The following is a 16,689-nucleotide window of genomic DNA, read 5'->3' as shown; positions in this document are numbered from 1 at the left end:
GTTTGTTCTTTCTTTTATTAATGTGTTGTATCACATTTATTAATATGTGGATGTTGAACCATCCTTGCAGCCCAGGAATAAATCCCATGTGGTCATGGTGGATAATTGTTTTAATATACTCTTGGATACTTTTGGCTAGTATTTTGGTGAGAATTTTCACATCCATGTTCATCAAGGATATTACTCTGTAATTCTCCATAATGGGGTCTTTGTCTGGTTTTGGGATCAAGGTCATGCTGGCCTCATAAAATGAGTTTGGATCTTTCCCTTCCATTTCTATTTTTTGGAACAGTTTCAGGAGAATAGGAATTAATTCTTCTTTAGGTGTTTTTCAGAATTCCCCTGGGAAGCTGTGTGGCCCTGGGGTCTTCTTTGTTGGGATATTTTTAATGACTGCTTCAATCTCCTTACCAGTTATGGGTCTGTTCGGGTTTTCTATTTCTTCCTGGTTCGGTTTTGATAGTTTACAGGTCTCTAGAAATGCATCCATTTCTTCCAAATTGTCAAATTTGCTGGTTTATAGTTGCTCATAATATGTTCTTATAATAGTTTGTATTTCTTTGGTGTTGGTTGTTATCTCTCCTCTTTCATTCATGATTTTATTGATTTGGGTCCTTTCTCTCTTCTTTTTGTTAAGTCTGGCCAGGAGTTTATCAATCTTATTAATTCTTTCACTGAATCAGCTGCTTGTTTCATTGATCTGTTTTGATTATTTTGGTTTCTATTTCATTGATTTCTGCTCTGATCTTTATGATTTCTCTTCTCGTGCTGGGTTTAGGCTTTCTTTCCTGTTCTTTCTCTAGCTCCTTGATGCTCCTTCTTTCTCTAGCTCCTTGCTTAGAGGAGCCCTTTCTAGGTTGCGTATTTGAGACTATCTTGTTTCTTAAGAAAGGCTTTTATCACTATATACTTTCTTCTCAGGACTGCCTTTGCTGGGTCCCAAATATTTTGAATACTTGTGTTTTCATTTTCATTTGTTTCCATGATTTAAAAAAAAAAAATTTCCCTTAATTTCCTTGTTGATTCATTCATTCTTTAGTAGGATGTTCCTTAGCCTCCATGTATTTGAGTTCTTTCCAACTTTCTTTTTGTGGTTAATTCTAGTTTCAAAGCATTCTGAAAATATGAGGGAATGATCACAGTCTTTTGGTACTGGTTGAGACCTGATTTGTGACCCAGGATGTGATCTGTTCCGGAGAATGTTCCATGTGCACTAGAGAATAATGTGTATTCTCTTGCTTTGGGATGGAATGTTCTGAATATATCGTGGTGTCCATCTGGTTCAGCATTTCATATAAAGCCTTTATTTTTTTGTTGATCTTTGCTTGTCCATTTCAGTGGTGGTGGGTTTTAAAGTCCTCTACTATTATTGTATTATTGTTGATGTGTTTCTTTGATTTTGTTATTAATTGGTTTATATAATTAGCTGCTTCCATGTTAGGGGCATAGATATTTTAAATTGTTAGATCTTCTTGTTGGACAGACCCTTTAAGTATGATGTAGTGTCCTTCCTCATCTCTTATAGTCTTTGGCTTAACATCTAATCTGTCTGATATAAAGATTGCCACCCCAGCATTCTTTTGTTGTCCATTAGCATAGTAAATTGTTTTTCTCCTGTCATTTTGAATATAGAGGTGTCTTTGGGTCTAACATGAGTTTCCTGTAGAGAGCATATTGATGGATCTTGTTTTTTTATTTTTTTATCCATTCTGATACCCCATGTCTTTTGATTGGGCATTTGGCCCATTTACATTCAGGGTAACTATTGAAAGATATGAATTTAGTGCCATTGTTTGGCCTGTAAGTTGAGTGTTACTGTATATTGTTGCTGTTTCTTTCTGGTCTACTACTTTTAGGGTCTCTCTTTGCTTAGAGGAGCCCTTTCAATATTTCCTGTAGGGCTAGTTTGGTGTTTACGAATTCTTTTAGTTTTTATTTGTCCTGGAAGCTTTTTATCTCTCTTTCTATTTTCAATGATAGCCTAGCTGGATGTAGTTTAATTGGCTGCATATTTTTCTCATTTAATGCTCCTAATATACCATGCCAGTCCTTTCAGGCCTGCCAGGTATCTGTGCATAGGTCTGCTGCCAATTTAATATTTCTACCAAGATATGTTACAGACCTCTTGTCCTGAGCTACTTTCAGGATTTTCTCTTTGTCACTGATACTTGTAAGTTTTACCATTAGATGACAGGGTGTGGACCTATTTTAATTAATTTTGAAGGGGGTTCTCAGTGCCTCCTGGATTTTGATGCTTTTTCCCTTTGCTATATTAGGGAAATTCTCTACTATAATGTGCTCCATTATACCTTCTGTCTCATCTCTCTTTCTTCTTCTTCTGGGATCCCAATTATTCTAATATTGTTTCATCTTTTAGTATCATTTATCTCTCGATTTCTCCCCTGGTGGTCCAGTAGCTGTTTGTTTCTCTTTTTCTCAGCTCATTTATTCCTTGTCATTTGGTCTTCTATATCATTAATTCTCTCTTCTGCCTCATTTATCCTAACAGTAAGAGCCTCCATTTTTTATTGCACCTTTTTAATAGCTTTTTTTTATTTCAACTTGATTAGATTTTAGTTTTTCTATCTCTCCAGAAAGTGATTTTATTTTTCCAGAAAGGAATTCTCTAGTATTCCAATGCTTTTTTTGAGCCCAACTAGCCCCTTGATAATCATCATTCTGAACTCCAGATCAGACATCTTACTAATGTCCATATTGATTAGGTCCCTAGCCATTGGTACTGTCTCTTGTTCTTTTTTTTTTTTTTTTTTGAGGTAAATTCTTCCACCTTGTCATTTTATCCACATAAAAATAGATGAATGAGAGAACAAAACACTAAAAGTGTAAGAATGACCTCAGAAAAATATACACTAGCCAATTCAGAAGAGACCCAGATTCAGGAGTAGGGGGAGAATAGAACAGAGGCACATACTTGATTTTGGATGAATTTTGGTCTGTTAGAAGAAACTGCCTCCAAAAATTTTTAAAGAAAGCAATATATATATATATATATATATATATATATATATATATATTTTTATATATATATATACACACATACACAAAAATAAGGGTAAACATGATGAAGGGATGTAATATGACTGTAAAGATGAAAGTTTAAAAAGATTCTAAAAAAGGAATTGATAAGAAGTTGGTTGAAAAAAGGGAAAAAAAAGGAAAGATGTGATCAGGCTGGAGACTAGAGCTAAGCCATGCACTAGATTTAGGTTATATTTAGTGTTATTTTGATCTGTTAGAAGAAATTGTATCCCAAGCTTGATCATGGCCGGATGTTCTTGTCTCTCTTCTGGGGGAGGGGCCTGTTACAATGATTCTTGAATGTCTTTGCCTGAGGCAGAATTACACCACCCTTGCCAGGGGCCAGGATAAGTAATCTACTTGGTTTTGCTCTCAGTAGCTTTTGTTCCCTGAACACTTTCTATATAGCTTTGGGGGAGGAGAATGAAAATGGCAGCCTCCCAATCTCCAGCCTGGACAAGCTGAGAGCTTGTGGCCCCACTTCTCAATGTGCCCTCAAAGAAAAGCAGTCAATCACTCCCATCTTCCTGGTCTCTGCCTGCATTTTGTGCTCATCCAGTCTGTGGTGAAGCATTTCTGTCTTTAGTGCATGGCCCTGTTTGGAGTCTCCAAACCCAGCAGATTCCTGCAATGCACTTCTGCACGGCTCCTCCTGGAGGAAGAAGGAGGGAATCTCCCCAGATGTCCCACTTGTGGCATCCCTCCTTAAAGAGTAGTGGTCCATCTGTGTCTTGGTTCACAGTTTAAGATAATCTTGATCTGAAAGCCCACTCCTAGGTTCCATCTGTGCACCTGGCTTCCCCACTCCAACACCTGGGAGTTCTGCCACACTTAGACACGACTGGTCTTTTTGTGACCCCACAGGTCCTGAGACCACACTATTTCCTCAAGGGCTCCAGCCCCTGCTTAGCTTCTGGGGATGTCCCTTAGTGGAGCAGACTTCTAAAAGTCATGATTTTGTGCTCCACTGCTCTATGGCCTGCCATGGGCCGGCTCCTCCCCCTGAGGACTATCTTCCTGTATATCACCTTGGATTCACTTTTCTGCACATCTTGCCTTCCAGAAAGTGGTTGCTTTTCTGTTCCTAGAATTACTGTTCTGCTTCTCTTTGATCTCCTATTGAGTTTGTAGGTGTTCAGAATGGTTTGATAACTAGCTGAACTCCTGGGACTAGGTGATATTTAGGTCTCCTACTCCTTTGTCATCTTGCTCCTCCCCCTGAGAGCTCTTTATTGTTACAAGGACAGAATTTATTATGAATTTTACTTTATTTTTTAAAAATTTTATTAATGAAAAAAGAAATCTTTGTTCTTTTGCCTAGATATGAATAATGTTCCAGAAAAAGACCACAATTTAAAAATGTTATTTTTTATTCTTTTGGTGTGTATCTACATTTTCAGGAATCTAAAAGTAAGTTTTACACAGGAAATATTTTTTGTAAGATAAGTTATGTGACTAAGATTGAGTCAAATATAATGATCTGAATATATAAGCACTTTTTTATAGTGGAACTAATCCTATTTTCTTTTATTGGAATTTCCAATTCTTAGTTATAGAAATGGTTTTTCGTTAAACATTTATATGAAGGTTATTTAAAGGTATTTTAAAATATACTTTTTCTTGTTAGGAAAATGAGATGATTTAATATCTAAAAAGTTCCTAAACAAAATATTCACTATGACTATATTATTACTAATTACTATCATATATATCTTATGTTCTATTATTCATTCTTTTCATCTGATATCAACAGTATTCCAAATGTTGATGATAACTGAACAAAAAACATTAGTTCATGCCTTCTTAGAATTTATGTTTTTATTTATATTTTACATTAGACAAAAACAATAAAATATTTTTAGATATCATAAGTACTAAGTGGAAAACAGAATATGTATATGAGTAACTCATGTACTTTAAAAGTATCAAAAAAAGATAATATAGAAATTGTGAGAGAGGAAATTATACTGTAGGAAATGATCATGGTTCAGTTAGAATGTGACATTTTAACCTTGAGGGAAGAATAAACTTTGGAAAGATGGGTTTGCAGGAAGTAAGCAAAAGTATTCCAGGTGGAAAAATGTCAAAGAAGCAAGAATCAGAGACTGAGGAACAGTTCAGACTACCTGAATAATTCACTGGATAAAAGAACATTTTCAGAGGGACTAGGTGACTCAGTCTGTTAAGAGTCTGACTCTTGATTTCAGCTCAGGTCATGATCTCAGGCCAGTAGAACGTTTTAGTTAAGAACGTTTTAGTTAAAATTGACTGGATTCTTACTGTAGGTCAGATATCATATGAAGTTCTATATTAGGTACTCATTTAATCCTCATACCCTTATCAACCAGGTACCATTATTTATGATGTTCCTTGAGATTAAACAACATGCTTATAATTACATAGTAAATAATTCTCAGAGCATAGTTGAAATCCTGGCTGGTTGTCACCAGATACCCACAATCAAACATTACAGTAAATTCTCAGCTGTCAGTTCTCTAAAAATGTGTTTATTCTCCTTTCCCCAAAAGGGTATTTTCTACTGGCCATAGATTTTTAGGCTGATGGTTATTTTCTTTCACTCCTAGTTATTTTCTTTCACTACATTAGAATATTTGTTACTAGGTTCTTGCTTCTACTATTGGGAAATAAGATGTTAGTCTTTGGCTGCTTGAAGGTAATGTGTCTTTATTCCTCAGTTGCTTTTAAAATTTACTCTTCATCTTTCATTCTTCCTCAATGTGTCTTCTTTGTACTTATCCAACATTGGTCTGGAGAGGTTCCTAAATCTGTGGTTACTCTCTTGATGTTATTTTTGTACAATATGGTTTTTGGTAATATGGTTTAAAAAATAGATTTTACCTTTAACTGTTATTTTAAATTACTGAAATTAATTAACTTTTCAACGTTGAATGGCAAAGTACCTTGTACAAAGCGTGTCTAAATTCAGAAAAATGCTTCTGAATTAAGTTAGCAACAGATGAATAGAAATACTTGAACTCTGGGTTATTTCTAGTTCATATTCATTTCTGCTTTCTTCAAAATTTATATTTGTAATGTTTAATTATTGAAAACCCATATTTTCCTCATTTTTTAATATTTCCTTTTTGTACAGATTTTATCATATCTAGAGATCACTGCTGTTGTACCTTACACTTTAATGATAATTATACCATTAAATTGATGATAATTTTCTACTAATTATTAAGTCATCAAGAATACCAATAATTATTAGCTTTTAAGGAATGTATGGCTTTAATGGAAAAGATATTTGATTGGCTTTTGACTCACTTGTCACGTTAATTTCAAATTATTACTGAGATGTCAAAATAAAAATCAATAGTAGACTTGTGTTTTTGTCTTCACAAAGATGTTTCATACATTATAGAAAGTGAACAGGGCATCTCATTGTCCCACAGACTTATGCATGTTTCATCACTGAATTGTGTAGTTCTCTGCATTTACCTACAGCAGACACTTACTTGCCTTGCTTACTATAGAATTGCCTCCATTTCAAATAAATATAATCATTATACCAAATTTCTTGTAAGTCTTTTATCAATGCTTACTAAAAAGGGAAGGAAAAATAATAAGCCAAATACAATAAGTGAAAACTTCCCAAATGTAACCGAACTCATTGAGAACATTAACAATGTAGGGGCCACAATGCATGAAAAAAATTACTGCAAACATCCAGCAAACCATGAATAGTATTAATGAGTAACCTGGAGAATTAACACATATGTCAAGAATAAAACCCAGAGTTGACAATGTGGTGGCTCTCATCCCTCTCTGCTTTCAGCTGCTCACAAGCCTTAGCAAACCAATTGACCCTATTAAACCAAAGCAGAATATTCAGTGGCACTGCTCATACATTTGAATTATTGTAACCTAAATGAAAATACAGGGAGCATGCATTTATTTGTTTCTCTGATTAAGATGTTGTTTGACTGTAATGCTCAAAACAAATTTGCTATTCACTTCTAGCAAACATAGAATCCTTTTGAAATCCATCCTGGTTACTTTGGCTTTTTCTTTTACTATCATATTTATTCTTTTTAATGTGTTCATCCAACATGTATTAAACATCTGTTAGGTGCCAGACCTCTCAAGAAGCTAGAATGTATTAAAGTACAAGAGATTCCTTAATCTCAGAGAGCTCCTGATCTTCATACATGTGCATCTAACTAGATAGATTTCTTAACTATATTTGCAAGTAGAGAAACTGGGTTGCCATCACCTAGCACAGCTCTGTCTCAGAGAAAAGTAATGAGACCTGTGTGTGTGTGTGTGTGTTTTAAATTTTCTAACAGCCACAATAGAAAAAGTTAAAAGAAGTTAATTTTAATATGTTTTGTCTAACTCTTTATATTCAAATCATTACCATTATAACGTAAGTAATAAAATTATTAGTAAACTGCTTTATATCCTTTTTTCACACTAAATCTTCAAATTCAGTTACATCTCATTTGATAGTAATCACATGTCAATGCTCTATAACCACATGTGGCTAGTGGCTACTATAGGAAAGAGTGAATATTAAGAAAACAGCTAACATTGATTTTAGTATTTTTCATTATTCTAAATCTAGAATCTTTAAATGTAAAAGCCCAAATTCTATTTTTTACAAGAGCCCTGCTCTTTGAAAGTATTTCAAATATAGAAATTATTGCCCCACAGTACTTTAAGATGGTTTTGTTTTCCCAATCCTGGAAAAGTATTTTAGTATTTTGAGTTTTAGTATTCTGAATATTGTTATTGGCCTACTCTATCTCTTAGAAAAGCGCTATTCAAAGTTTAGCAGCTTCAGTTGACTAACAATACTGTATTGACATAGATTATTTGTAAATAATGCCACAAAACAGTCAGAAGGTTTATTTGTTGTAGTTATATATTTTTTTAACTCATGAGCTAATTGCTGAGTTATGTATTTAGTTATTTAGTTTTACACCATCACTAACCTCATATTACTAATACACTGTTTTTATATTAAGATATTTAACAAAACCAAGAGTTTTATGTCCAGAACATAATACATATTTATTTTTATTGAATTAAATACTTAAGAAACTGTTCACATAGTTTTTAATCTGTGGTAAAAGTAATTTTGGGGAAGTATTATCATTCTGTAAGAATTAAAATAGACATAAATTGACAGGGATCAAAATAGCCAGGAATAATAACTGTATTATAGGCTTAATAGCAAAAAATAACCTAAAGGTTGTATAATTTTCATATTCCTTTAGAGCTACCAATGTGTCTGCTTACCTGGTTGGGAAGGAAGTTTTTGTGAACAAGAATCCAATGACTGCAAAATGAATACTTGTAAGAACAATTCCACCTGTACTGACATCTACAATAGCAATCAGTGAGTAATGTATTTATTGTTTCCTTCATAAAATTACTTGGAGTATTCAGTGCCCTAGGGTAATGCCAGCATTATTTTCACTTTTCATCTATTAATTAAAATAATAATCTCAAGATGAAGAGACATTTCCTGACAAGATAGTGTCAACATTTATTTGAAATGTGTGTCCAAAAGTTATAAACAAGATTGAACTTGGAAGTGCAATGTCCAGATCTGACACATGTTAAAAATGCATTTACTGCTTCGAAACATGCCTTTGTCATCTCAGTGTTTTGGATTATTCATGTAAAATGAGTACCACCATATGACTCCTTCATGTGTATGTTGAATTAAAACTTTCAGTTTATTACCTGGAGATTATCATGAGTTTATATTACTTTCACTGAATTATTGATCAGTTTTACATTAATTAGTCCACATTTTCCCCAATCCAACTGTATTAGTTTCTAGGTGAGAAATAAGCTCTAAATAGAAATTCTGAATAACTATTGCTAATATTTGAAAAGTTTAATAACCAAATACATATTGATAAAATAGCTTTCATTTTTAACTTGTCTGGTAAACTCCAGGTATCTCAAGTAGATGCAAAACCAGGTGTACTGTGACTAGAATGATTTTCTTCTTGTCACAGAAGCAGATTAATTGAATGCAAATTTACTTAGATGATTATTTTTTCAGGGATAAATCAAAATGACTTCAGAGTGTCCTCTAAAATAACTCATACACTATCGTGTCTTGTGATTACAGTTGATGATTTCAGATCATCTCAAGCATGTAAAGGTTTTGACAAATATTTTGTCAAAGATATTCTTATTTTGGGTGACTAAAGCAGGATATAAGATCCAGATTGATTAACAGTAGACAGGTTATTTCATTTAAAGACAATTCTGAAATATCTGGCAATAGTTTAAGAGAAAAAGATGAATAATTTTTAATATAGAAAAACTCACAATGTCAGTAGTTGACATTATTTTAAAATATATAAAAATGTAAAAAGCTATTTTTTGTGAATTATCAATTATTTAAAATTGACATATCACAAATTTGTATTAACTGCCTTTCCATCTATATTGTAGAAGAAATGATCAACTTCTGTTGAGCTAGGAAAGAAAAACTTCCTGTAGTTGTCTATGCTTATTTTATTTCTCTTAAATGACTATTAAGTATAACCTACAATGTATAATATATAATATATATATATATATATATATCAAAGATTCTGTTACATATTCTTTAGCATTTGGCTTTTTCTGTATTTCCTAAGATAATTTATGCCTTTCTATACTCACACTGTTAATCACCTCCAAACAAACACCAGCAGAAACATGCCTGTGGTTAAACAAATTGGGTTAATAACTTATTACTATAACGGAGAACACACACTATGTAAATTCATGTGGCATCTCAGTAGAAGGGGGCTGGAAAGGATTTAGAGGTTTGAGTTTTGACATATAATTTTGGGGGGTTAAGAAAGTGGACTTGGTTAAAGAGACCTTCAGGAAGTGGAAAGAGTTATCTGTATTCATAACAAATCTCTTACCTAGGAGAAAGGAAAACTGGACACAGGTAAAATCCAAATTTCTAAAGAGGCAGCAACCATTTATATCAATCATGTTAATATGATAGACATAGAACTGTGATAGAATGTTTGGCTAGTCTTGTGGTTTAGATAATGTTCAAGTTTTTGTCTGTATTTAGAAATGTTTTGGGGGCAGGCTTGTCTTTATAACAATTAATCAGGGTCATAGAGTAGCTTTGTCTCATTTTGTTGTTCTGTGAAATTGTCTGTTGAAATGTTCAACAGGAGAACACCAAGAGCTAGCTACAAACCTAGCTTATAGTGCCTGAGCACTATATGTTTTCTACTTTTATTATGGTAAAAAACTTGTTTTGTATGAGTTAAATCTTTTAAAATTTACTGAGGCATCTATTACAACTTAACATATATTCTTTGCATATTTGACAAGAGTGCATATTCCATTGTTATGTGGAATGTTCTGTAGAGGTCTTTTAGGTCTAGTTGGTTTATATGTCAATCGAGTCTTTTATACCCTGCATTTTCTTCCCATTTGTTCTAGCCATTATAGAGTTAAAGTTTGCAATTGTTATTGTAAAATTATTTACAAATCCTTTTAGTCTGCCACATTTTGCTTCATTTACTTAAGTTAGATCTTAAGGCTCTAAGATCTAATTGTTAGATGTTACTGACAGATTTAAATATTTATAAAATGTCCTTCTTTGTTGTAACATTTTTTGCTTAAAGTATATTTTGCCTGATATTAGCATAGCTGTCTCAGCTCTTTTTTGATGATTAATGGCATAGTATTTATTTTTCTAACTTTTTATTTTTAACCTGTTTGTGCCTTTGAATGTGAAGCTTGTCTCTTATAGATAGGATATAAATTTACTGTTTTAAAAATTCATTCTGTCTATTCTACCTTTATTGAAATGCCTACTTAATTTACATTTAACATTAATAATGAAATAGAGTTCTATTGAAGTTGTTTTCTTTTATTTTAAATATGTTATATCTTTTAGGTTTTTTTATTCCTTTATTTCTCCATTAATGCCTTCTTTTGTGTTAGGTTTTTCCTGGTATTACACTTTAGTTTCCTTTTTATTTTTACTAGATATTTTTACTTTGTTTCTTAGTGGTTATCCCATAGATTACAGTTAACTTCTTGCCTTAAAGCAATTTACATAGTGTTAATACTGACTTAATTTCTTTTTCTTTTTTTAAAGATTTTATTTATTTATTTGACAGAGAGAGATCACAAGTAGGCAGAGAAGCAGGCAGAGAAAGAGAGAGAGGAGGAAGCAGGCTCCCTGCTGAGCAGAGAGCCTGATGTGGGACTCTATCCCAGGACCCTGAGATCATAACCCGAGCTGAAGGCAGCGGATTAACCCACTGAGCCACCCAGGCGCCCAGTACTGACTTAATTTCAACAGTATACAAAAATTTTGCTCCACCATTGGTTCATTCCCTTCCATCTCCTTCAGGCTATTATTAATTATAAGCACATCAACACAATTTTATAGGATTGTTTTATGCACTTTCTTTTAAATCAAATAGGAATTGAAAAGAGAAATAAGCAAAAACGCCTTTATACTGTCTTTTATATTTACCCATATGATTACCATTACCAATGCACTTTATTTTTGTGTGTGAATTCAGATTATTGTCTAGTATCTTTTCATCTTAATCTGAAGGATTTTCTTTATTAATTCTTATAAGGCAGATCTACTGCTGATTAATTCTCTCAGTTCTATCTGGAAATGACTTAATTTCTCCTTTAATTTAAGGGATAACTTTAAGAAATAAAGAATTTGTGGTTGACAGTCTTTTATTTCCAGCACTAAAGATATCTGGACTACATGTTTTCTGATAAATCAATTGTTAATTGTACTGAGGATTCCTTGTGAATAATGAATGATTTTCTCTTGTTGCTACCAAAATTCTTTGTCTTTTGACAGATTGATTATCATGTGATTGATTAGCTTTTTATGTTTTTGATTTTATTTTATCTGGAAATCATTGAGCTTCTTGGAGGTGTAGATTAATGTTTTTTATCAAATTTTAGAAAATTTTGGCACTTATTTCTTCAAATATTTTGTCTTTTTTCTCTCTCTCTCTCTTCTGATTCTACAATTCTCACATGTGTATGTTAATGTTCTTATGGTGTCCCACAGGTCTCTGAGGCTCTGTTCATTTTTCTTTCTGATCCTCAGGATCAATAATCTTAATTGATTTTATCTTCAAATGCATAGCTTCTTTCTTCTACCAACTTAAATCTAGTGGTGTACCCCTCTAGTAATTTTTAATTTTTATTTTTTATACATTTAATTCCAGAATTTCTATTGTGTCCTTGTTTATAATTGATATTTCTCTATATTCTCAAATTGGAAAAACATCAATCTCACACTTATTTATTTATCTATTCCTTTTTTTGAGAGAGAGAGAGAGTGCACGAGTGAGAGTGTGCATGCAAATTGGAGAAAGGGGCAAAGGAAGAGGGTGTGAGAGAATCTTAAGCAGGCTCCATATCCAGAGCAGCATGTGAGGAGAGGCTCAATATCAGGATCCTAAAGGCTTGTAAAAGTGTGAGGAGTGTTTATTCAAGAAAAATGTTGACTCTCATAAGCATAGTCACCTCTGTAGTGGTTGTTTACAGTATTCCCATCCCTTTTATCCAGCTCTGGAACAGACTTGAAAACCAATGGCACTGCAGTTATGGCAACTGTAACCTGAGTAGAAGTCAAGAGTCAGAAGCTAAACTGACTAAACCATCCAGGTGCCCTACTTTCTTTAATTATTTAGATATGGCTTCTGATTTTCTTTGAACACATTTCTTTTAGCTGTTTTAATACCTGTGTCAAGTAAGTCCAATTATCAAGACTTCCTCAGGGATACTTTCTCATGGTTGCTTCATTTCTATATATGTGTCATACTTGTCTGTCTGTGTATGACTTATAATTTTTTATGAACACTTGACCTTTCAAATAGTATAATGTGGCAAATCTGGAAATCAGATCCTGCTTCTTCTCGGTTGTTACTGTATTTTTTTTTAAATTCTTTGTTTCTGCTGTTATTTGTTTAAAAATTTTTCTGAAATAGTTCTATAAATCATTTTCTTGTGTCTATTCAAGTCTCAACTTGGCTAATCTAATGGTCAACTAAAGATTTAACAGAGATTTTCTATAATTTCCTCAAACTACTATGTCTACTAATAAGCCTTACTATTTATATATGATGAGGCATGCATTCAGTTCTCAGCCAGACATTTTACAACTCTGTCTTATTCTCCGGTATCTGCTTGAACAGAGGCTCAAGGTCAGTCAGAGAAAAGAGATTAACGTCTTTTCCTACCTTTCTTAGACCTATGTAGACTTTCATATTGTCTTGTCTTCTAATTACCCAAGAAAATGTCTAGATTTTCAAAGACCTCTATGAACATCTCACTCAGCACTTTTTATTTAAAGTATATTGGTCAACCTCTTCTTAGCCTTGTCTGTAATCGTCACTTCAAGCAGCAACAATATTAGGCAATTACTACTCAGTGTTATTAATAAATACTCTTTATATTAGGCTTTCTGAAAAGAGTAAGCTTTGAGTCAGGTCTGTTCCTGAAAATGTCTATTCCTAAAGTCTATTCATGAAAAGGAACTTTTCATACAGTCACCAGACCAATGAAATAATGAAATTCCTGGGAAAGCCCTTTTGGGTGAGTTCCAAACTTGTCCTGCTCTTCAGTGGATGTTAGGCTATTGGTTTCACAGTTGCCATAACTGCAGTGCCATTGGTTTTCAAGTCTGTTCCAGAGCTGGAGAAAAGGGATGGGAATACTGCAAACAACCACTACAGAGGTGACTATGCTTATGAGAGTCAACCATTTTTCTTGCATAAACACTCCTCAAACTTTTGCAAGCCTTTACTTTATTTAGGGTTCTGGGAAAGTTGATTTGACCATGTTGCCAGTGTTCTTTTTCTTTTAAGGAGGAGTGTATTTTCAAAGTCTTTCTTCTGCCATTATTGAAGTGATTATACCAAATTATGTTTTATATTATTTATATGGAAGAGAGAGAAGATAGAGACAGGGAAAGAGAAAGCATGAATTCTAGGGTCAGAGTATCTGGATATAGGGTATCAAGTTTGGTTCTGTTCTTAAAGATTAGTATGAATTGGGTTAAGGAATTTTATTTGTATCCTTAAGCTTTCAGGGTTTTGTTTTGTTTTGGTTTGTTTTTTTAATCCAGAAAGTATGAATAATAATAGCTATACCTCACAGAGTTATGATGATAATTAAATAAAATTCTGTACACAAAGTATTTCGCTTATTTCTTGATGTGTATTAAACTCTAAGTATCACTAGTTTTTATTATTCCCAACATTTATCATATTTTCAAAAATATATGTATGAATAAGACTAGAGCAGCATTTTACTAATGATGAATCTGTGGGGTCATATTGATATTAACTCATTTCCTTTAATATATTTGTGTATATAGTAAATAGAGACCACTAAAAAAATTACATTGTTCTTTGTAATTAAGAAAGAGTTTAGTTAAAGTTTAGAGTTCTTGAAGGTTTCTCACAGATTTTTCATAATCAAAAATTTCAGGAACCACAATCAAAAATACAAAGAATCTCTTACTTCATTTTGTGAAGAGTCAGTCCCAAGGATACATCAGAAATTTCAGTGAAGATTCTTAAATTTCATGCTTTTGAAGAAATTCACATTGCACACCATAAAGAGTGCTTAACATAGCATACATTTTAATAGATCAAATGAAAATTGTATTTCATTGACTATATGCTTGTATTCCCTGAGAAGAAAAAGAGTTAGGAAAATGAATATTTCCAGAAATTTCAAATCTCTTTAAGTAATCTGTGTGTTCTGAGTTACTGAACTTACCTGTATGTGATCATCTCTAAACAACTGGAGTTAACGTAGTTTAGTGTTTACACAGTTTCAAGACATTAAAAAGCAAAATGGGCTAGGGATGTAATTTGAATGCTGACTGCAACCTGCCTTCTGCTATTCCTGGCATGGTTTAGAATTTAACTGCCTTCTTTATTTCTGATTTTTCTTTCCCCAAAGCAGAGTCAACAGCTTTAGCTACAGATGGGGCTCTGTATGGCAGTTATTAGACCCAGATGCCACACTCTGGAGCATGTTTTGCCAACAGCATCTGGCTTCTTTGCTGTCTGTGTAATTGGCATCCGTGTTGATGCTTTGGCCTGCTTTTCTTATGGACACTACAAACTAGACTTTCAGACAACATGAAGGTTCGTTCCCAGTTGCCCATATGATTTTTTTTCCATTCTCTCAGTTGATAATTTATGTAAATGCATCCTAGATGTCTTAAATTATGAAACACTATATATTAGAACTTTTATGCTTCTTATAAGGAAATATTTAAAATTTTTTATAGATGTAACTGAAAAAAAGTTTGCCATTTAATAAGTAGAAGTAAAAATCTATGTTGATCAACATGTTTTTAGCATATTGAGTGAAAATATAAAATTATGTTGTTTTACTTGAGATTTTTTTCTTTTCAAAAATTGTTTCTGTTTTGCCTAGTTTATGTATAGGAGTCCAAACTGCTAAAATAAAAGTAAAATAACTACTAATATAAAAGTTAAGATCATAACAGAGTTTTAATCCAGGCAATGGCAATCCAATATCCATCTTTAGCAGATGGAAGATTTTTCCTTTATGAAAACCAGAATTTTGAACAAAATACATGTTGGTATGTATACCTTTAACCATCTTTTTATATAGTTAAACCATAATTTATTTTATGAATATAACATAGTGACTACTTAGGCAATTTTTAATCTTTTTCAGTATAAACTATTATTTGGGGAAATTAGTTATGGGTGGTTCTTTGCATGTATATATTATTTGTATATTTGGACAATAAATTCCTAGAATTGAAAATGCCAAATCAAAGTGCTTCAACCTTCAAGATTTAGATAGATTTTATCAAATTATTATTTGTGGACAGATGTAGTATTACATACACACAAGCTATTGATGAGACTATATGTACAGGCACTTCTTGTTTGTATCATTTTGTACTAGAATAAAATCTCTCTGAGGCTTTGTAGATGCCCATTTTACATAGGAGAGAACCAAGACTTGGATATTTTCAGTAACTTAAGCAAAATCACAGTGTTACAAAGTGGCAAACCTAAATATCAGACTGAGGTGTTTGTGACTCCAATTTCATGGTTACAGATGACTCTGAACTGGTCTTTGACATTTAATATGAAATCATATGTATATTGTCATTGTCTACCCCTCAATACCCAAGGGATAACAGCCATCATAGTGGTTCCAGTGAATTTATGAAAGACTAAATAGTTATCCTTCTCTCAAGGGAAAAGTCTGAACCTGATATAGTTCCAATTTCATCCAAAAAAAAAAAAAAAAAAACCCCTCAAGGAGTTAGTATACTTTCTTTGACAGGTGAATACATCCTATGACCAAGTATAACTTTACAAATAGGCTTTAGAGTTCACTGATTAAATAAAATTGCTTTTTGATAACAATGATACAAAGGATGGATTGGAAAAATCACTGTACTTTTAGTAAGGCTCTTATGTTACATAAGGCATGGTATTATGTTATTTGAAGATAGTGATAAAGTAAAATCATATTCAAAGCCATTTTTTGAATGAATAAATGAACTCTCTTACTTCATTGAAAGCCAGGTTGAAAAGTAGGAGGAAAGACAGTTTTATCTGGCACTGTGTTGTTTTCCAGAATAAATCAAGTTCC

The 16,689-nt window shown here is 32.8% G+C and overlaps 1 protein-coding gene across 1 annotated transcript in view; it reads left to right on the top strand.

Annotated features, from left to right (window-relative positions):
• Window positions 1-16,689, top strand: part of EYS (eyes shut homolog) — a 1,683,276-nt gene that overhangs the window by 502,477 nt on the left and 1,164,110 nt on the right. The window contains 1 exon segment of the mRNA XM_059179314.1: window positions 8,283-8,404. Coding sequence (XP_059035297.1) covers window positions 8,283-8,404 — 122 coding nt within the window.

This window comes from Mustela lutreola, chromosome 6 (assembly GCF_030435805.1).
Source record: "Mustela lutreola isolate mMusLut2 chromosome 6, mMusLut2.pri, whole genome shotgun sequence".
NCBI lineage: Eukaryota > Metazoa > Chordata > Mammalia > Carnivora > Mustelidae > Mustela > Mustela lutreola.
The sequence above is the reverse complement of the archived record's forward strand: the minus strand, read 5'-3'. Positions and strand labels throughout refer to the sequence as shown.